The 22178-nt window shown below is 35.9% G+C and overlaps 1 protein-coding gene across 13 annotated transcripts in view; it reads left to right on the top strand.

Moving 5' to 3' along the window:
* FRYL (FRY like transcription coactivator) overlaps positions 1-22178 on the top strand; it is a 236148-nt gene that overhangs the window by 77808 nt on the left and 136162 nt on the right. For all 13 annotated transcript variants that reach the window (XM_019741013.2, XM_074324663.1, XM_019741016.2 and 10 more), the window contains one exon: positions 21814-22013. In XM_019741013.2, the coding sequence (XP_019596572.2) occupies positions 21894-22013 (120 nt within the window). In that variant the 5' untranslated portion in view covers positions 21814-21893. The remainder of the gene's footprint in view (positions 1-21813; positions 22014-22178) is intronic.

The raw sequence follows: 22178 nt of genomic DNA, 5'->3' as shown, positions 1-22178 counted from the left end.
TGTAGAGATAACTGTTGTGCCAGATGGCAGAAAATTATATTAGTAAGGAAAGTTTCTAAGTGAATATACATAGTTAAAATATTGGGAGAATTATGACAAATTTAAATACTTTACTACTTAAAAGGATAATATAGAACACATTTTTATAAAATAAACTTGAGTAGGCTTTCTAATCTGTCTTTCTTTCCCCTTCCCCCCTCCTGTTTCCTCCATCCTCACCATGTACTTTAAAAAAAAAAAAATAGTGATACAGTTTTCCAGTGAAAATCAAGCTATAATGAATGGGTTCTTACAGTGGAACTGTGCTACATTGTATCACAGCAGCTTGTCTTGTAAAAACTTAGTTTGCTGAAATACTTGTGAACTTTGTGGTTATTTTGTTTTGTCCATTTAAACATTTCTACATATCATTGCCTGAACCCTGTAACTAGCCACAGCCAAATCTCATTTAATCGCATTCCCTAAATCCAAGAGTAAACCAAAAACAGATGTGTGTAAAAGTCTGTTGTTACCGGTAGCTGTTAGTGATATAATGATTCAGTCTGTGGGCATTTCATTGCCCTTGGGCATTCGTAGTACAAATCTCTTTGAAGGCATTTCTTACAGTTGTAAAGCAATTGGTTGATACAGAAAGAAATGACAAGTCTCATTGTTCAGTAAGGCCCTGATAACCACGTCTACCCCAGCCCTGGAACACGGGAGGATGTTTTTATTTCATCAACGTTTGTGGATGTCTTTTTTCTCTTCACTTAGCCCTATTCTATTTGAGAGAGAGAGAGAGAGAGAGAGAGAGAGAGAGAGAGAGAGAGAGAGGATTAAAATATGTTAAAGACCCTAGAAAAGAACAGTAGTTAACTGTCTCTTCCTACTGATGTTTTCATAATACTAACACTTGAATTAGCCAACGTTTATTGAGTATATCCTGTGCTGTAAAAAATAGATTTGATCTTTGCTCATAAGGAACTTCTAGTTTAGTCAGAGTAAATATACATGAAAAGTTAACGGAAGGAAGTTAAATGAGAGATGGTGCATATGTATTATGACTTACCAAATGACTGATACACACAAAAAAGAACAGGGAGTACAGAGGTGGAAGGGATCATAATGAACCAGAGGCGGGCAGAGAAGACTTAAAGGGAAAGGAATTTAATTGAATTTGGCTTTGAATGACAGGATGTTCCCTGGTGGTAGGCAGCCCTGCCATCCACAGTCTCCCTGAGCCAGAAACCAGGGGTAGGTCGAACAATCCTCTCTTACCAGTATACCCTACGCCCTACCACTTCCGGTCATTTACCAAGATTCATCATTGTTCCTTCTAAAATATCCTTTCTCCTGCCTTCTGTTGCCACAGCCACTTGCCTTAGGTCAGGCTTCTCTCTGCCTATCACCTGGATTATTGCCATCGCTTCCTTTTTCTCCTCTTTGCATATTCATCATTGCTGCCAAGAGTTCTTTCTAAATGACCTCTCTTAGAGTGTCTCCCCTTCTTACTTCATAGTGTTTCCCTTATGGGATGAAGCCTTTCATCTATTTAGGCCCTGCTCGTTCGGGCCCTTTCCTGTCTCTCACCAGTTACCCAGTTTCTAGAGCCTGCTGTGCCTTTGTATTTGCTGCTACCTTTGCCTAAAATGCACCCCCACCCCCACTCCCCACCTCACTGTCTGCTTCACTGTGAATTCCAGTTCACCTTTGAAGATCCATCCTTTTCTTGAGTCAGCCAGATACTTAATTCTTCATCTGTTGTGTTCTTCAAATGTTCATTTAAAATCCTTGTACCATCGTGTTTTCCTCTGCTACTTGAGTGTAAGCTTCTGGAGGGCATAGACTGATGGTGTTTGTGTTCCTCTTTGTATACTTACTGCTTAGTTAAGTTCTGGTAAATGTGCAGGCAACTAAGATAAAGCTTAGAGATGTCATCTTCTTTGGAATGGATTAATAATAGGAAAGAAGGTAGGAGGATAAACATATGACCCCTCCTTATACTATGTGATTATTTTAATAGTAGTGATGGCTTTCAGGGGAACTGTACCTGAAGCAAGAATACATAAAATAATTACTTTAGTGATTTAAAAAACGATTCACATTTCACTAAATTCTGTTTTGTGAACTTCTTGGGAAGAACCGAGAAAAACCCGATTTATTAATAGCTTTCATTAAAAAAAAAAGTGAGAAACAAATTTTCCATTAAATAAATTATTTATTTCAAATGTTACTCCTGTGCTCCCAAAGGCAAAAAAATCTGAGTTTTGTCATTGAACATAACTTACTAGCAATGTACAGTTCTTTATCATTAAATATAATAATGTTTGATGTTTGTAAGATTTATTTGCCATGATTGGTGTTAATGTTAAATGCTACATTTTATATTAATCACTAGAGGCCCTTTGGGGTCAAGGCCTGCTTAGCTGGCAGAATGTTGTTGCAGTGTTGCTCAAGTTTTATTATAGTTGAGGCTATTTCTTTCAGTAACAACAATGAAGTGACACTCATATGGCCTAAATTCAGGATTTTGCCTTTGTGCCAACACTTTTAAGCATTACTTCTTTTAAAAACTGAATCAGGAACATTCTGTTAAAACCAGCTGTGTAGTGACGATGTTATCATCAAAGAGATTGGCTTAGTTCCCTAAAATTGGTAAGACAAGGCAAGATTCAATACTGAGAACTACCCAGTTATGTATCTGCAATGTTAATTAAGGTCACAGATGCATTTATTATCAATATAATACCTCTTCTAAACATACTAATTGTTAGAATTTGCATCTATCATTTTATAATAGCCAGTTGTTTCAAAGAATTCAGTGTTTAATACAGACATAGAAGAGATAAGTTGACATATTTTAACCACAATTTTGTAAACTCAAATGTAAGATACAGTACGATAAGAGACTAAATTTGCATACATCACTTGAATTTTTAAACAATGAGAAAAGTTCATAAACAGAACTTTGTTTTTTAATTGGGGAATATTGGGGAACAGTGTGTTTCTCCAGGGCCCATCAGCTCCAAGTTGTTGTCCTAGAGTCTAAGTTGTGGAGGGCGCAGCTCAGCTCCAAGTCCAACGGCTGTTTTCAGTCTTAGTTACAGGGGGTGCAGCCCACCATCCCATGTGGGAATTGAATGGGCAACCTTGTTAAGAGCTCGCTCTAACCAGCTAAGCCATCAGGTCGCCCCTCTGGCAGCTCAGGGGCAGCTCATTGTTTTCAATCTAGTTGTGGAGGGTGCAGCTCACTGGCTCATGTGGGAATCGAACTGGCAAACCTGTTGTTCAGAGCTCAGCTCTAACCAACTGAGCCATCCGGCCACCTCCATAAACAGAATTTTTAATGCTCAGAGATGTTTTTCCTGGATTGCAAAAATAGTAAAAAGCCAGTTCCAAGAAGCACAATTATGCATTTATTTAAATTTCAGTTAAAATCTGTGTCATTTGATTAATAATACTTATACCATTTATTGAAGTACTTATGAGTCTGGTATTGTGGTAAGTCTGTATTATACATGTGTATACATAAATGTGCGTACAATCACATAGGCACATACTTGTACATTTATTTAATCTCATGTAATCATTATGAAAATCTGAGGAAAACTATTACTATTGCTGTTTTTTTTAAAAAAATAATAGCTTTATTGTGATGTAATTCTCACATCATAGAATTCATCCTTTTCAAGTATACAGTTCAGTAGTTTTTAGTGTATTCACAGAGTTGTACGACCATCACCACTTTGTAACTGTAGAACATTTTCATCACCCCATAAAGAAACCTCATGCCCATTAATCTATTTTCTATCTCTGTGGATTTGCTTATTCTGGACATTTCATTCAAATGGAATCATACTATAAGTGTTCTTTTGTGACTCTCTTCTGTCACCGTGTTTCCAAGATTTGTCCATTTGGAGCATGTATCTGTACTTCATACCTTTATGGATGAATAATCTTCCATTGTATGGGTATACCATATTTTGTTAATCCATTCATTAGATGATAAATTGCTATTTTTATAGAAGAGAAAGTTGGGGCTCAGATAAATTAAAGTGCACTAAGAAGACACACACCCAAATTCTTTAGCTAACTTCCATTAATCCTTCATATGAGGTGTGATCAAAAAATACAGTGAATGTTTAAATTAAAAAAACTATTACAGTAAAAGACACATTGCCATTAATCCCCCTCAAAATACTCCCCCTCCCGGGGGCCAGCCCGGTGGTTCAGGAGGTTGGAACTCCATGTTCCTAACTGAAGGCTGCAGGTTCGATTCCCACATGGACCAGTGGGCTCTCAACCACAAGGTTGCTGGTTCAACTCCTCGAGTCCCTCAAGGGATGGTGGGCTCTGCCCCCTGCAACTAAGATTGAACACGGCACCTTGAGCTGAGCTGCCACTGAGCTCCCAGATGGCTCAGTTGGTTGGAGTGCGTTCTCTCAACCACAAGGTTGTCGGTTCGACTCCCGCAAGGGATGGTGGGCTGCGCCCTCTGCAACTAGCAACAGCAACTAGCAATGGCAACTGGACCTGGAGCTGAGCTGCGCCCTCCACAAGTAAGATTGAAAGGACAACAACTTGACTTGGAAAAAAGTCCTGGAAGTACACACTGTTCCCCAATAAAGTCCTGTTCCCCTTCGCCAATAAAACCTTTAAAAAAAAAAAAAAACTCCCCCTCCCTTCAAACACACATCCCATTGTTCTTGCCACTTTCTGAAGTAGTTCTGGAAGTCCTCTTTCGGGAATGTCTTGACTTCATCCTCTACCAAATGCTCAATGTCAACATTGCCGCTTTGGTGTGTCCTCTTCCACCTTATGGATCTGGCACGTTCTGGCTCTTGCCCAAAGTCAAAATGACTATGAAAGGTAAATGTTTCGAACTGATTCAGGACATGAAGGCAGCCACGACAGCGCAACTAAAGACACTCATGAAAGAGGACTTCCAGAGCTGCTTCAGAAAGCAGCAAGAGTGATGGCATAAGTGTGGTTGATGGGAGGGGGATTAATGGCAATGTGTCTTTTACTGAAATAATTTTTTTTAAATGTAAACATTCACCATATTTTTCAGTTACACCTCATTTCAATTTAAAGGCATCTCAGATCTAGTGATAGTTCAGCAAAATGTGAAGAAAGAAATAGTTAAGAGTTTGGGGGAAAGGTAAGTGGATAGGCAGAAGGAATATTATGTGCTGGAGGCTGGAGGAAATAGGGCCAGTTTGGGTGGAGCAGAAAGATATGGGGATGAACTAGGAAGATGCCAAATGGAATCTTGAAGACCTTGTTATGGATTTTGGTCTTAAACCTCAGACAAATGGGGAACCATTGATGGACTTTGTGACAGTGATTGGGGTGATTTCATCACACTTTCATTTTTCATAGGATGAGAGGCAAAGAGGGGAGAAGAGAGAAAGGTACAGCCTGTGCAGGGAGATGAATTAGGGATGCTATTTCAGTAGACCAGATGTGAGATGAAGGCTGAACAAATGAAGAAATGTTATTTCTTTACTTAGCAAACATATAACGCCTACCAGATGGACAGGTACTCTTTTAAGTGCTTTACAAATATTAACTCATTTAATTATGGATGAGGGAAATATTTAAGAGATAGGAATCATCGGGTTTGTGTTAGATATAAATGGTGAAGGAGATTTTTATAAAATGAATTTGGTAGGGTAATTCATGTTCTTTTTTGGGGGGAGGTAATTCATGTTCTTATTGATATTAATTTCAGAGATGGCACCATTGAGAAGTAGTGTTGGTCATGGTGGAAAAGAATCACTTATTGATATTGCCAAAATATCCCATCTCTCATCCCTCAGAGAAATCTCTGCTTTAGGATAGGATGCCTGGACAATCAAGCCAATTCTCTTTACTGTTAAGTGAACAGTATGAACTCAGTGATGGTCCGTAGCTCCAGATATCATTGAATTTAGGAATCATGGGCCTGCTTTATCCATTTTTTGAAAAATATTCTAACTTCTAAGCTAGTTTTACCTCATTTGACAAAGGACAAGCTCTTTATCTTCAAGACTAAATAAACATTTTATGTTGTTAGAAGTATAGCTGATTATCTTAACTCATTAAGTATTTGGTTTCATGATTTCTTTAAAATTTTTTCATTGGTAAATATTAGAATAAAGACAGATTTATAATGAGATAGAAAATTTTCAATCAGGAAAATCTGACATGGATGGTTACAATATTCATAGGTGTCTGAGAGTATTCGATAAGGTCAGTGTAATATCTAGGGTAAGTTTCAGACCCACTGTTCCACAGACCTTGATGTCATAGCCTTTCCCCTTTGTACCTTCTATTGTAGTCCTGTGTCAGACTCAGTCTTGTATCAGGCTCTAGGTCCAATCCTATGCGACGATGGGGAGTTTGGGAGAGCCTCGCTCACTAATCCAGATGACTCAGCATCAGCCTAACCTCATTGCAAGTTTTGGCCTCATTTTGTTCTTTATTACTAGTGTGTGGGCTCCTACCCATTCTTGTATCAAAGCCTCCACCTCTAATAATTGGTATTTCTTCCTTCCTGTCTTGCCTTGTCAGACTCAAACTATTTGGTACTCCTTTTTCTCCAAATGTGGGACCCTGCTTTGTCCTTCAAGAGAATGAGTTCTCATCCAAAATTAAAAACACAAAACTTGAGAATCAAATACTGGTGACATACCTTTTTAATGATCAAACACACCTTCCTACGTGGGTTTAATCCATGTGGGATTAAACATGTCCACATATTTCCTACTTTTAGACTTTGCATTATACATTTGTTTGCTAGCATATCTGTTGACCTCCCTGGTGCTTTTTACCTGTTAATATTCTTTAGATGCCTAATCTGCCACCATTAGTAGATTTCTCATTACCTCCAGTGTTGCTGATGTTCAGCCATTATGCATCCGTATGGCTATACTGGTACTTACAACCAGAAGCTCTTCTGATTGCCCTTCTGTACTGATTACTAAATTTTTAAAATATGACACATGACAGGTATCTGGTCTATTATAATGTTTAGGCCCCTGATCATTGGGTTCTGGAGTGTTCCACTCCTGGCCAAATTCTTAGACTTCTTTTCTGGAAGTAGCCACATTTGTAATCTCATGATCATGTTGATAAGATAATAGCTTGCTAGCCTTTTGCAGGATGGAATGGGCAGTGTACTCTTGATTATTCTTCCCCCTAATCTGTTAATGCATGATATCACAGACCACTGCTAGTTCAGTGGAATTTCTGACAATTTTATTTCCGGTCTACTAGTTGGTTTTCATTAATCATGCTATTTCCAAGTAAAAAAAATTTGCTAAAATAAGTACAGTTTTAAGGGTTTTTACAAAAATAGAATTAAAGAGAAATCCATTTGAATGTGGAAGGCTGTAGAAGCCAAATTCCAAACTGTCAGACCTGTTTCTACTACATTTATGTTGTAAATGTCATAATGGTAGTTCTTAGTAGAAAAATCACATGAATTGTTTTAGGAGCTGTATTTTCAGTAGTATTTCAATAGTATCCATGTGATACAAAAAATGGTTAGCAAAGGTGTTTGTAAAAATTGAAGAATGAATGTAGCATAATAACAAATACAGGTTTACATTAGATGCATTAAATGGATCTTCTTTTGTATAAAATAAGCTTCACTAATGTTTATAGCTGCTTCATTCATAATTGCTAAAATTTGGAAGGAACCAAGATGTCCTTCCTTCAATAGATGAATGGATAAATAAACTGGCACATCCAGACAATAAAATATTATTCAGCAGTAAAATGAAATGAGCTATCAAGCCATGAAAAGACTTGTGGAAAACTTAAATGCATATGACTGAGTGAAGGAGATCAGTCTGAAAAGGCTGCATCACTGTACGATTCCAATTGTATGACATTCTGGAAAAGGCAAAACCTATATGGAGATGGCAAAAAGATGAGTGCTTGTCAGAAGTTGGGGAGAGGGAAGGATGAATAGGTGGAGCACAGAATGTTTAGGGCAGTGAAACTACTCCGGATGATACTCTAATGGTGGATACATTTGTTCAAATCCATAGAATATAGAACACAAAGAGTGAATCCTAATGTACACTCTGCACTTTGGGTGACAATGATGTGTCGCTGTAGGTCCATCAGTTGTAAGAAATACACTAGGGGATGTTAAGCTGTGCACGTGTAGGGGCAGAAGGTATATGGACTATCTCGGTACCTCCCGCTCAGTTTTGCTATGAACCTAAAACTGCTCTTAAAAAAAAAAGTCTTTAGAAAACAAAGAAGAAGACAAAAACTTTCACATAAAATTTTGGAGCAATATATGAATGAATCATTCTTATTATAGGGAGACTATGGAAGAAAAGAAAATGTAATGCCAAATAAACAGTCTTAGTAATATTCTTGAAGGTTAGGTAACGTATTTTCAGTTCCGGGTTGGGAATCCCCATGTGGAGAGGGTGGACTTCAGGTATCCTCGGATTTTCTGCTGCATGGGGCTCGGTGCCCCTAACCCCTGAATTGTTCAGGGGTCAACTGTCGTGCATTTTTATGCAGTGTGTGGGGGCACTGTATTGACAAGGTTTGATGTGTAGGGCCTAGTATGGTTCAAATAGAAAGTCTTCACTTTGCCTGCTATGCGAAGCTGTTATTTCACTGACTAAGAAGCAGGGATAACGGTGAAGGAAGATTTTTCAGAAGTCTACAGAGACTGTTATTAGAATCTGAACTTAAAATTTAGCTATGCCGAAAAAAGAGGGGAGGTTACTTTCAGTAGTGGTGAGATGTGATGACTAGATTAGATCTAGAATGTAAGGCCCAGGGAGGAGCCAGTGATGGTTCTAAAGTTTACATCATTGAAATCTCATGGATGATGAAAGGCCGAGGATTGACAGGGCACCGTAATAGGTTGTTTGGGGGTACGAACAGAGAGTAAAGGGAAGTGGCTGAAAAACTCTGAGAGAAAAATCAGTTCAACAAGATTTCAAGTGTGAACTGGGAGAACCATGTGTGACTTTTTAAAAATTATGCTTTTGAATTGTTTTATTGATCCTTCACTTGGCTTCCTAGAGCTTTGTCCCTGACGTGCATTTATTTAACACTGTCTGAACTGCTTGATGGATGCTATTTGTGGTATTATGTACATAGGTTTTCTTATTTATAGTGTCTTTGAAACTTTTTAATAATCAAAATTAGGTTGAAATAAAATCATTGTATAGAACCAGCTATCCCATTGTAGGAGAGTAAGTGTGAGGCAATGGTTTTCAACCTTGGATGCACGTTAGAGTCACGTCGTGGAAATTTCTAACACATACAGATGCCTACGCCTCACTCCATAGATTTTGATTCTGATTTAAGGAATTGCCAGAGAAGCCAGCAAAGACCAGGATTGGGTCAGAAATCTTGACTTTGCCTTAATGCTGAGATGGATAATATTTTCCAGCAGATAGAATCATAATAAACAGCCTGACAGAGACAAGTTTTTATGTTTGCCAATTTGTTAATTTGCGATGAGAAATACGCCAAGTGGATGTTAATGCTAGAGCTGGCAGACCATCCTTTGCTCTCCTTGTGGGGTAGATCATCCAAAACTAAGTTATAATCAGGAAGTTGCTTGGAGAGCCTGAAGGTCAAGGAAGTTAATATCTGTGATGTTCTGCGCTGGGGGCCAGAATACTCATCCTTTTGTCCAGCCTACTGGCCTGTACTTAGGTAGACCTTACATGTCTATCAGCAATGTGTTAAGGGTTCAGTTTCCCTATACGTTGCCAACACTAGACCTAATTATTCTTTTTAATATTCACCAGTCTGATGTGTACAGAGTGAGAGCTCATTGCCACTTTAATTTGCATTTTCTGGGTACTACAAAGTTTGAATGTTTTTTTTATATATTGTCTTTTTCAGGTTTGTTCTTATATGAATTACCCAAGTATATCTTTTGCCAAATTTTCTCTATTGTGTTGTCTTTTTCTTGTTAATTTGTAAGAGCTCTTTGAATATTTTGTATTTTCTGTCATCTTCACTATATTTTTGTCCAATTTTGTCCTTTCTTGATTGATACCATTTACCTTATAACTATTTAAAATTTTTATTTGATTGAATGCATTCATCTTTTCTTATAATTTTGAGTTTTCTATCTTGACGAAAGGTTTCTTATTTGTATTGTTGACTCCTAATTTTTTCTAAGACTTTTAAAAACTAATTTTCAATTTCATATCCATCTGGACTTTGGTTTTTGAATATGGTATGTATTTTTTAGATGAATAACCATATATTTTAACATTATTACTAAATTAATAATCCCCTTCCCTCCGATTTTGTCCATTTGAATTTTTATTCTGGGATTTTTTTGGGTGTTCTCTAATCTTTTACATTAATCTGATTAATCTACGTTTATGTTTACTGAGTTGATTACTGTCATATATGTTCTGATATAATCATTTTATATTTTGGTATAATGTTTTGATTGTAGTTATATTTTCATCTGATTTAGAAAATATTGTTTGTATTTTTTTAAATAAAATTTTTAGCTTTTCTTGGGTATTTATTCCTCCATGTATACGCTAAGATTATCTAATACAACCGAAACAGAATAGTATTGAAATCTTAATTGGGGTGGTAATAATTAATATATTAATTTTGTGAGACTTGACACTTATAAGTGCTCCCATCTACAAATGTCTTTCTGTTTGTTCAGATCTTCTTTTGTGTCCTTCAAGAAGTTCTTATAGTTCCCTCCAAGTAGGTCCTATTTCTTATTACATTTATCCCCACCTATTTTATATTTGTGAATCGATTGTTACTCATTTTCATTTCTAGGTGGCTATTGCTAGTTCATACAGAAAGTTTTGTATCTTCTTTTTCAATATTTATAACAATTATTGATTTTCTTATATTATTGTATTTATATTATTCCATAACTTCCGGAATGGTGCTGAATAATAAGACAATCAGCATCTTCGTTTAGTTTCTGTTTTTAGTCAAAATAGGTTTGGTGTTTTGAAACCTATAATGATATTTGCATGCTGGTGTTTGGTAAATATTTTATTTTTTTTCATTGTCTCTGGCTGCTGGATACCTGTAGTGTGCAGTTATATTTCTTGGTCTGCTAATTAAGTGCGGACCATGCAGCTACAGAATTGTAAAGAGTACATAATTCTAAACATGATGGAAGGAAAGCAGTCTCAGTTTCTGTGTGCCTCTGTTAGTTAGTTCCCAGTTAAGATAGTAAGAGGAATCCCCTTTGCTCCTCATCCTTTCCCATCATCTGGGCCTCAGAGGCATAGAGGATTCAGCCCACTTCCTTACAGGTTCTGCTCAGCTTCTTCGAAGTCGAAGAAGTGGGCTGCAGGTGGATATGCAGTTGTTTGCCTTCTCCAGGCACGGCGTCTAGGTGTGTTTGAGGAGGAGGTCCTGCAGGATTCTGGTGTTCAGATTTTCACTTCAGGCCTTTCCGGCGCTGATCCCCAGGCTCATGTCTGGCTAGAGAAGAAAAGTTTGCCACTATAGCTTTTTTAATGTTGGTGAATACTTTTATGGGAGGAAGAGAGGAGAACAAAAATGAAAACAACTTTCTTGTTACTTCTGTTACATACCCATGGTTGAGATATAATTCAACTAATTCATGTGCTAGAGGGAAAGTAAAAAACTTAGGGGGGGTTAAATAATTTGACCAAGATTATAAAGATACTAAATAGCCAAGTCAGCTCTTAGGGTCTTGGGTCCTCTACTCCTGGGTCCATGCACATTTTAAAAATGCCATGTTATTTCTAGATTTTCAGAATAGTTTCTGAGCTGAGCTTCTGAAGAGTCAAAAGTATCCAAGAAAACAACCTCAGGGAGACTCTAGCTGAGTGCGTAATGGATTATTTAGATGGTAGGTCATTTTTCTTGAGCTTTGTAATAAGTGATATTTCTGCAGTAGACTTCAAGTAAAAAAATTGGAAATGTGCCCAAGATGTCATAGGACTTCTATGTTTAGAAGCTGTTTTCAATGGGAATAGTTTAGACTAGGATAAATAAACATTTAGGAACAGCTGTCCAAAGAGCCAGCAAAAGTCTTAATTTTTTTATCCATTGAAATGCAACCAGAAGCAAAAAAGTTGGACTGATTAGTGAGGAAAATTATTTCATTCATACAGAATAGAAACAAAGTATTTACAAATAGAATTGTTAAGAATTAGATAGATTCCCCAGTGAAGGAAAATATGCATATTTTTCTTTGGGTACAGGAAGGAGGAGAAATTAATGAGGGCATGCCAGGTTCTAGATAAGAAGTCTTAAGATGTCCATTTCCTTCCTTCTAATTAATTTGTGAATAAATATATATATATATAAACTTGAAAGTATAAATAAAACACAGTAGCTGAGAATTTATTGAAGATGATGAGTGTAAACAGTAGTGTTTGTACCAACAGATTAACAATAATTAAAAGTATGGTACTGATACAAAAACAGATTATTAATGAGCAGAATTGAAAGCACATTTGAGTATGGATTTAGTTTATGATAGTGAATAAAATTAGTGATAGAATTTCATTAAAGGAACCCAGAAGAATTGATTAAATATTGGGGAAAAATAAAATGTTTTTGTTGTACATCACCCCAAATAAATTCCAGTTGGATGACAGATTTAAATGGGGGAAAAAACTAATTAAAAAGAGTTAAAAGAAATTATACGTAAATACATATCTAATCAAAGTGGGAAAGCCTTTTCTTTTTTAGCCATTTTATGTAAATGAATTTGAAGATGAAACCAAAATATTTGATTTGGCAAATAGTTATTCTAAGCAAACAGTATGTTAATAATTAAACCTTTAAAGGAGGAAAAAGAATATATCAAAATCTGGTGATTCTGGAGAAAATAAAGCCACTGATCTGAAAGTTCTTAGAAACTCAGGACCTAAAGTGACAAGTGACTTTAATTAGGAGTCGATTTCCTCATCATACATGGATTGTAACTTTAAGTGGTGGTACAGATCTGGTCTCACCACGAATTTTAGCAGCTGGTTGTTAAACCATTGGTGGCTTGAAGTCAGCCATGATGGCAGTAGATACACGATGGAAATTGGCAAATGCTATAAATCAGGATACTTTTTTGAGCCATTTACCAGCATATCACTTGAAATAACAATAAGTTTGTTAGGATATAATGAAATGATATACAAAATACCTTAATAAAGTATGAAATAATTTTTCATTTCCATCAGAAATGAACAATATCTGGTATGAGTTTTCCTCATTCAGGAAGGAATTTTGAGGTATATTTTGTAACGAACTGTGTTTGTGCACTGAAGTCACCAAATGATACTTTGATATTCTACCCCTCAACACCCACAGTGCACACATTACTAATTCTCTTTTTTTTCCTTCATAATGTAGTTGCTAGCAAATGTACAGTGTTTCTCTGGATAGTTAACTGAATGGCACACCAATCCAACTGGCCTCCCCAGAAGTTATAATTTGCTGTTACTCCTTAATACTGATTTTGCTTTCTTTGTTTCTACTTTCAGTCTCCCTACCATATAACCTGATTTGTGTTTTTGACATTTTATTTTTAATTGACTTATAAACTGTTTACTTTCCCTGAGCTTGATCCAAGTACATCATTGTTTTAAGCTTTAGTTGGAACTGTTGTTTATTTTGACTCTTCCCAGGCACCTGTACTTCTGGCTGACAGGGACACAGTAAGCTTTTCTTTCTTTTATTTTCATGTTTTTAAAAAACTTAATAGACTTTATTTTTTAGAGCAGTTTCAAGTTTACAGGAAATTTGAGCAGAAAGTAGAAAGTTCCCATGAACCCCCTCCTCAGACCCTCCCCCCACCCCCATTTCCTGTTATTAACATTTTACATTAGTGTGGTACACTGGTTACAAATGATGAACCTACGTTGACACATAATCACCAAAGTCCATAGTTTACATTACATTCACTGTTTGTGTTATACATTCTATGGCTTTTGACAAATAGTGTGACATGTATCCAAAATTATAGTATCACACAGAATAGTTGCATGACCCTAAAAATCCCTTGTGCTCCCCTATTTATCCTTCACCCCACCCCCCACAACCGCTGATCTTTTTACCATGGTCATAGTTTTGCCTTTTCCAGAATGCCAGATAGTAGGTAGTTTTTTCAGATTTGTTTCGTTCACTCAGTAGTAGGCATTTAAGTTTCCTTCAAGTGTTTTCATGGCTCGATAATTAATTTTTTAAGCCCTGAATAATATTCCATTGCCTGGATATACCACAGTTTATTTATCCAGCTATCTGCTGAAGGACATGTTGGTTGCTTCCGAGTTTTGGCAGTTATGAATAATTCTGCTGTAAACTCCTGTGTCCAGGTGTTTGTGTGGACATAGTTTCTTCTTTGGGTAAATTAACAATAATTAAAAGTATGGTACTGATACAAAAACAGATTATTAATGAGCAGAATTGAAAGCACATTTGAGTAAGGAGTACAATGGCTGGGTTGTAGAGAATGAGTATGTTTAGTTTTGTAAGAAACCTCCAAACCTTCTTCCAAAGTGGCTATATAATTTTGTGTTTCCACCAGTGATGAATGAGAATCCCTGTTGCTCTACATTCTCACCAGCCTTTGGGGTTGCCTGTATTCTGGATTTTGGCCATACTATTAGGTGTGTAGTGGCATCTCATTGTTGTTTAAATTTGCATTTTCCTAATGACATACGTGGAACATCTTTTCATATGCTTATTTGTCATCTGTATGTCTCCTTTGGTGAGTGGTCTTTTCTTATGTTTTGCCCATTTTTACATTGGGTTGCTTATTTTCTCTGAATTTTAAGGATTCTTTATACATTTGGGATACCAGATACGTGTTTTGCAAAGATGTTCTGTCAGTCTGTTTCTTGTCTTCTCATTCTTTTAACAGTGTCATTTGCAGAGCTGAAGTTATTAATTTTAGTAAAGCTCAACCTACAAATTTTTCTTTCATGGGCTGTGCTTTTGGTGTTGTATCTAACAAGTCATTGCCAAACCCAAGAACATCTAGGTTTTTTTCCTATCTTATATTCTGGGAATTCAGGGGGGCTTGCAATTTACATTTTGAATTCATTTTGCATTTTACATTTAGATCTGTGATCCATTTTGAGTTAATTTTTTGTGAAAGGTATGAGGTCTGTGTCTAGATTTTTTTGTTGTTGTTTGCATGTGGGTGTCCAGTTACTGCAAAAGTCTCCTTTTCCCATTGATTGCCTTTGCTCCTTCGTCAAAGATCAGTTGGCTATATTTGTGTAGGTATATTCCTGGGCTTCCTGTTCTGTTCCACTGGTCTCTTTGTTCTTTCACCAATGCACACTGCCGTGGTTACTGTCACTTTAAAGTAAGTCTTGAAGTCGAGTAATGTCAGTCCTCTGACTTTGTTCTTCTCCTTCAATACTGTGATAGCTATTCTGGGTTATTTTCCTCTCCATGTAAACTTTAGAATCAGTTTGTTGATGTCCACAAAATAACTTGCTGGGATCGGCTTGTTTTTTAAACTAAGAATTGTGCTTTTGCTTTTTAAATTAAGAGATTATTATATATATATATTATATATATATATATATATATATATATATATATATATATATATATATATATATATTCATTCTTACTCCAAGGCGATTTACCATATACCTTTTCTTTTTTTAGGTGGTCATCAAAATTTTTATTGTTAGCTAGTATAAGTAATAATTATTATGGTAGTAAGCAATTGTGTGGTACTTTCTTACATTTCTGCATTATGTAAATCTGCATAAATATATGCATGTAATATGCATGTACATATATAAGGTTGTGACTATAAAGTAGCAATATTTATCCCCAAAGAACCTGTTTGTGGAGGTGAGAGAGCAGCAGGCAGCAGGCAGCGTTCACAGACTCCACTGGAGTCTTTCTAAACTACATCTGCCTGTCCACACCCATCATTATCTTACATATCACAGTTGTTGAGAATCACTGTATGTGGAGGGATGTTACTGGTGAGTGTTGTGCACAAGAACCTAGTGGAGGCAGGTGGAAAAAAGGCTGAAAATGGCTGCTCTAAAGTAATGAAACCAGACATGAATCACTGTAGGGTTTATATGTCTCTTCTCAGTCACCTATTCTCCTTGACTGACTTTAAATTTATCATGTTAAGGGTATAGGAGTCTTATGAGTATGAAAAAGATGATAATTGTTTTATTAAATATGGTAAGTACAGTGCTATATAGAGAGTTAAGTGGCTGAAAATACTATATTCTTATTTACACTTTAAGAGAAAGGATAGACATGCTAGCTTTTAATTCCCATATTTTAATTATTCAGGTCTTGCTTTATTCTTTTAAAAACTATTTTCAATTTCATTCTTTAGATTCCACTTAAAAGTGAAATCATATGACATTTGTCTCCCACTGTCTGACATGTTACACTCAGCACAATACTCTGTAGGTCCATCCATGTTGTTGCTGATGGCAAGATTTCCTTCTTTGTTAACAGCTGAGTGATATTTCATTGTATATATGTACCACCTCTTTATCCATTCAGGGGCACCTAGGTTGCCTTGGCTTATGTAAATAATGCTGCAATGAACATATAGATGAGCACATCCCCTCGAAGTAGCATTTTGGGTTAGTTTGGGTAAATACCCAAAAGTGGGATTACTAGGTCCTTCTTTGTATCTTGTTATAGCCTTTGTAAAGTCTGTTTTGTCTGGTATAACTATTGCTACCCCAGCCTTTTTGTTTGTTTGTTTTCATTTTCATGAAATACCTTTTTCCATCCGTTTACCTTTAGTCTGTGTGTATTGTTTGATCTGAAGTATGTCTCTTGTAGGCAGCATACGTAAAGGTCTTGTTTTCTTATCCATTCAGCTCCCCTATTTTTTTATTGAAGAATTTAATCGATTTATATTGAAAGTAATTGTTCATAGGTATGTAGTTATTGCCATTTTATTATTCGTATTTTTTATTTTTATTTTTTTGTAAAGAAGTCCCTCTAACATTCCTTGTAATATTGGTTTGGTGGTGATGAACTCTTTTATCTTTTTCTTGTCTGGGAAGCTCTTTATCTGTTCTTCAATTCTAAGTGATAGTTTTGCAGGGTAGGTTAATCTTGGTTGTAGATCGTTGCTTTTCATCATTTTGACTATTTTGTGTCAATCTCTTCTGGCCTGCAAAGTATCTGTTGAGAAATCAGCTGACAGTCTCATGGGGGCTCCCTTGTAGGTAACTAACTGCTTTTCTCTTGCTGCTTTTAAGATTGTCTCGTCTTTAACCATTGGTATTTTAATTATGATGTTCCCTGGTATGGGCCTCTTTGGTTTCTTCTTGTTTGGGACTCTGCACTTCCTGGGCTTGTATATCTATTTTCTTCGTCAGCTTAGGGAAGTTTTGTCATTATTTCTTCAAATAGGTTTTCAATTCCTTGCTCTCTCTCTTCTCCTACTGAAACCCCTATGATCTGAATGTTGATACGCTTGATGTTGTCCCAGAGGCCGCTTAAACTCTCCTCAGTGTTTTGGATTCTTTTTTCTTTTTGCTGTTCTGATTGGATGTTTTCTGCTACCTTATCGTCTATATCGCTGGTTTGATCCTCTGCTTCATCCAATCTACTGTTGATTCCCTGTAATGTGTTCATTTCCATTACTGTATTCTTTATTTCTGACTGGTTCTTTTTTGTGTTTTCTATCTCCTTTTTTAGTTTTCCTATCTCTTTGTTGAAGAGACCGTTGAGCATCCTTATAACCAGTGTTTGGAACTCTGCGTCTAATAGATTGCTTGTCTCCATTTTGTTCTTTTTCTGGAGCTTTGTTCTGTTCTTTCATTTGGGACATGTTTCTTTGTCTCCCCCTTTTGGATGCCTCTCTGTGTTTGTTTCTATGTATTATGTAGGGCTGCTATATCTTTCGGTCTTATGTATTGAGTGGTCTTATGTAGTAGATGTGCTGTGGGGTTCAGTGGCGCAGTCCTCTGGTCACTTGAGCCATACAGTCCAGGTGTGTCCCTCCTGTGGGTTGTGTGTGCCCTCCTCTTGTAGTTGCGCCTTGGTTGCTATTTGCACATCAATGGAAGGGATTGACCTTGGGGCTCATTAGGTTGTGAGGACAGGTCTTGCTTTATTCTTATTATTAGTTAGGGTTTAATAGACTTACATTCCAGGGATGTTTAATATGACATTGGGTTTTTACAATTTGTAATGCAATGCCTGAATTGTGTTCTTAAGAGTTGTATTTTAACAGTTATGTCTTTATTTTCTCATAAGCTTACATAAATTTTTCAAAATTGTATAATAGCATGTAGATAAATATTACTATTTAACCTTAACAAATATTTAACTCAGTCAAGTGACATCAAGTTCATCTAGTTATGTGGAAACTAGCCTTCTTACCCAGGTTAAAGTGATCATCCCTTTTTCTTAACTATTAGCCAGAGTAGTAGAAAAATTCACATATCCTTGCCAAAGCTGGATGTTATAGTGAAATACAAAATTGAGGGCAACCACTTTGATAGATGAAAAATGATATGTAATTTTTGTCTTAAAAATATTAGTGAGATTAAATATTATTTTCATGATTAGTGGTCTATTTTATATTTTGTGACTTGTTAACTCATGTAATTTGCCTAGTTTTCACTTTGGAGGTATGGGTCTTTTCTAACTGATTTCATTAGCGCTTTGTGGTTGGAGGTAAAATTGATGAATTCTTAAAAGCAATTTTAAAAAGTTTTTATTTTTCAAACTTGAGATATTTTTATTTTGGAAGATAATGTAGCTATTTGGAAGATAAAACTTTATTTGGAAGATCAATACAGATTTTCCTTAAACTTACGGTTTTATTGGCAGATTTCTTAAAATATGCAGTTATGATACTTAGAAATATTTGTTTATGCTTAATTTATGTTTATGTTTTTTGGAAGTAGGAGACAGTAAAGGTGAATTATTTGACAGATCGTTTTTTCCTCTTTATTTATTAATTAAGATTGTTATTAAAAATATAGCTAACATACAATATTATATTAGTTTCAGGGGTACACCGTAGTTTTCAACATTTATGTATGTAAAGAAGTGATCACCATGATAAGTCCAGCAACCACCTGACACCGTACCATGCTATCACAATATTATTGACTATATTCCCTATGCTGTACATTACATCCCCATGACTTATTTGTTTTATACCTGGAAATTTGGACCTCTTATTCCCCTTCACCTTTTCCCCCTTTTAAAATTTTTCAATTACAGTTGACATTCAATATTATTTTATATTACTTTCAAATGTACAACATAGTAGTTAGACATTTATGAAATTTAAGAAGTGATCCCCCTGACTAGTACCCACCTGGCACTATACATAGTACTTACCATATCATTGACTACATTCCCTATGCTTTACTTTACATCCTCATGACTGTTTTGTAACTACCAATTTGTACGTCTTACTCCCTTAACCTGGGAAATCAGTTCAACTAAAGTTTCTTTTTCCTTTTTAAAGAAACTGTTCAAAGGCTAAACATTAACTAAAAAGTTTACATCAAATCAAAGTCTAGAATTTAAGTATGTAGGTCTATTATAAGGCTTTGTGTTTAACTACATTTATTGTAAAATTAAAGCCAAAGAAACTTTGTAACGCTGTTACGATGTTATGAATCTTAATTAAAGGCTTACAAATCTTAAAGGAAAAGATATATATTATATCTACTATGATAAGTCAAAATGTTGAATAGGTTACATCCTCATTTTTGCTCCTAAAATATAAACTAAAATTCTGGCAACTGAGTAGCCTTTTTTTCTCATTCCTCAAGGTTATCCAACATATTATGGACATAAAATATAGAGTATTTTTAATGTTCCAAAATAATATTTTTTAAAATTTAAGATCTCTTTTTTCTACGATGACATTTGTTAATAGATTCTCTCCTTTATAATACACAATGTTGGATCATGAAACAAAGTAAACAAATAGGTCATTGTTTAAAATAAATAGTGTGCTGTGTTCAAAGGACTGTGAATTTTTGTTTTGAATTGTTCTTATATAATTTGAGTTCTAGAATACAATAAATTATATTTTAATTTGATGTGATGCAAAGATACTGACTTTAAGTGCAGTATTAATTGTTGGTAATATTCTTTAGGTTATTATTTTTAAAAATATATAAGCATCATGTGTGACTAATCTTTTATCTTTACCTTGGAGGAAAATATTCTGTGCAAAAATTAGTAAATAAACAAAGGTAATGAATAGGGCATGAAAGGAAACCAAGTATTTGGAAGTTCTATCTTTGAAAAATATTTTTTTTAATTCACAAATTATTTTTTTCTGAAATGACTATTATAACCTGACTTTGTATTGCTTTCTAGAATTTTCTTTTGGAGTTATAACAGGTCACTTTTCTATATCTTGATGTACACTGTTTGGTAGAGTAGGTTTTTTTAGTTGACAGAACAATTTCGTATGACTTTGGAATGTATGTATTTAGTATAAACTTATTGTCCTGTAGTTATATACACACATATACACATAGACTGGAAATTCAGTGCTTGAATAATTGTGTCCTGTTTCTCTATTCAAAGACGGTGTTCCTTATAGGACACCATATGAAAAGGCAATGTCCAGAGATCAGTTTGAGATAGAGAAGTACAGTCTTACAACTTCTCCATGAATATTCTATACTAAATGGAATGACATAAGTTGGAGTTAGAGAATGGGAAGGTCTGTTATACAGCAGGCTGGATGAACGTAAGAAATCCACGTAGACTGCCCAGGCAGTCAAGAGTACACAACAGGTGAAAATAAACAGCATGCAATGGTGTGTGCTCTTTGCTCTTTTTGTGCCTCACCTGGTGCAGCGCACTGTTTGCCAGGCACAGTGGCATCCCTAACGGTTAAATGGCATGACTGTCCTTTGAGTGATTCAAATAGAAAACTATGTCATCTTAAATTCCTTTCCCTCACCTCGATATCAAATCCATTACCATATGACACATCTCAGATCCTTTTTCTTCCCTCCTGTGCCCCTGCCACCCCCTCAGCCCAAGCTATGATCATCTCACCAGGGTTTCTGCAGTGGCTTCCCTGATTCTGTATTTGCCTTCTTCCAATCCATTTTCCACAGGAGCCAGAGAGATCTTTTAAGGAGAAGCCAGATCCTGTCCCTCTCCAAGTTAATTACTTTGCACAGAATTTTTATTGCATCTAGAATAAAATTTAATTTCTTTACAAAGTTCTCCAACTTGGATCCCCCACTAATGATTCTGACATCGTCTCATATTGTTCCTCCCTGAGCTCTGACCTCACTGGTCTTTCTGTTTCCGAAACTTTCACACTGAGCATTGTAATACTTTCTGTTCCTGGTGCTTTGCCTTGTTGCCTCTTTTGCATCATTTAGCTTTGAGTTCAAATGGATCATCTTCAAATGAGGCCTTTCCTGAGCATGTTCTCCAAAGTAGTGACTTCAGCTCCCAGCCCCATCTGTTTCATTTATTCACGTCTGTTTTATTTCCTTCATTGCTCATGACAAAGTTTAGAATTCATTCATTCATTTCGTACCATTTATTGTATACCTAGTATATGCCAGGCATTGTTCTAGGCACTTGGGGTTCATCAACGAACAGAAAAAAAAACAAGAGAGAAGCCCTGTTTTTATGGAGTTTACATTAGTGGAGAGAAAAACAGTGCATCATAAACATAATATATGTATAACTAAATTATAGTTATGTTGGGCAGTGTGTTAGAAGGCAGAAGTGTAATAGATTAAAATCGAGTATGGTAATACTCGTGCAAGTGGGGAGATGTGGGTGCAGTGTAGGCGCAAGATTCTTTTTAAATAGCTGTGGTAGGCCTAATTGAGTTGATTATTAAAGTTCTTTTGTTTCTTTTATTTTTAGCTTCGGCACCAGTCAGCAAAGTGAATAAGTCCTGCGCGTCTTCGAACTTTCATTCCACTTTGGGGAAAAAGAGTATCATCATGTCAAGCATTACGATTGACCCAGATGTCAAGCCTGGTGAATATGTCATCAAAAGCCTCTTTGCAGAATTTGCTGTTCAAGCTGAAAAGAAAATTGAAGTTGTAATGGCTGAACCCTTGGTGAGTAGAGCTGACCTATAAGTCTGAAATATTTTCATGACTTTTGTATTAACCAATATAATATAAATTTGCCAAAGGAAATAATAGACTTGAAAAAATAGTAAAGGAAGCCAATCTGAAAAGGCTACATACTGTATAATTCTAACTATATGACATCCTGGAAAA

Source organism: Rhinolophus sinicus, linkage group LG02 (genome assembly GCF_036562045.2).
Source record: "Rhinolophus sinicus isolate RSC01 linkage group LG02, ASM3656204v1, whole genome shotgun sequence".
Taxonomy (NCBI): Eukaryota; Metazoa; Chordata; class Mammalia; order Chiroptera; family Rhinolophidae; genus Rhinolophus; species Rhinolophus sinicus.
This window is presented reverse-complemented; position numbering and strand designations above follow the sequence as displayed.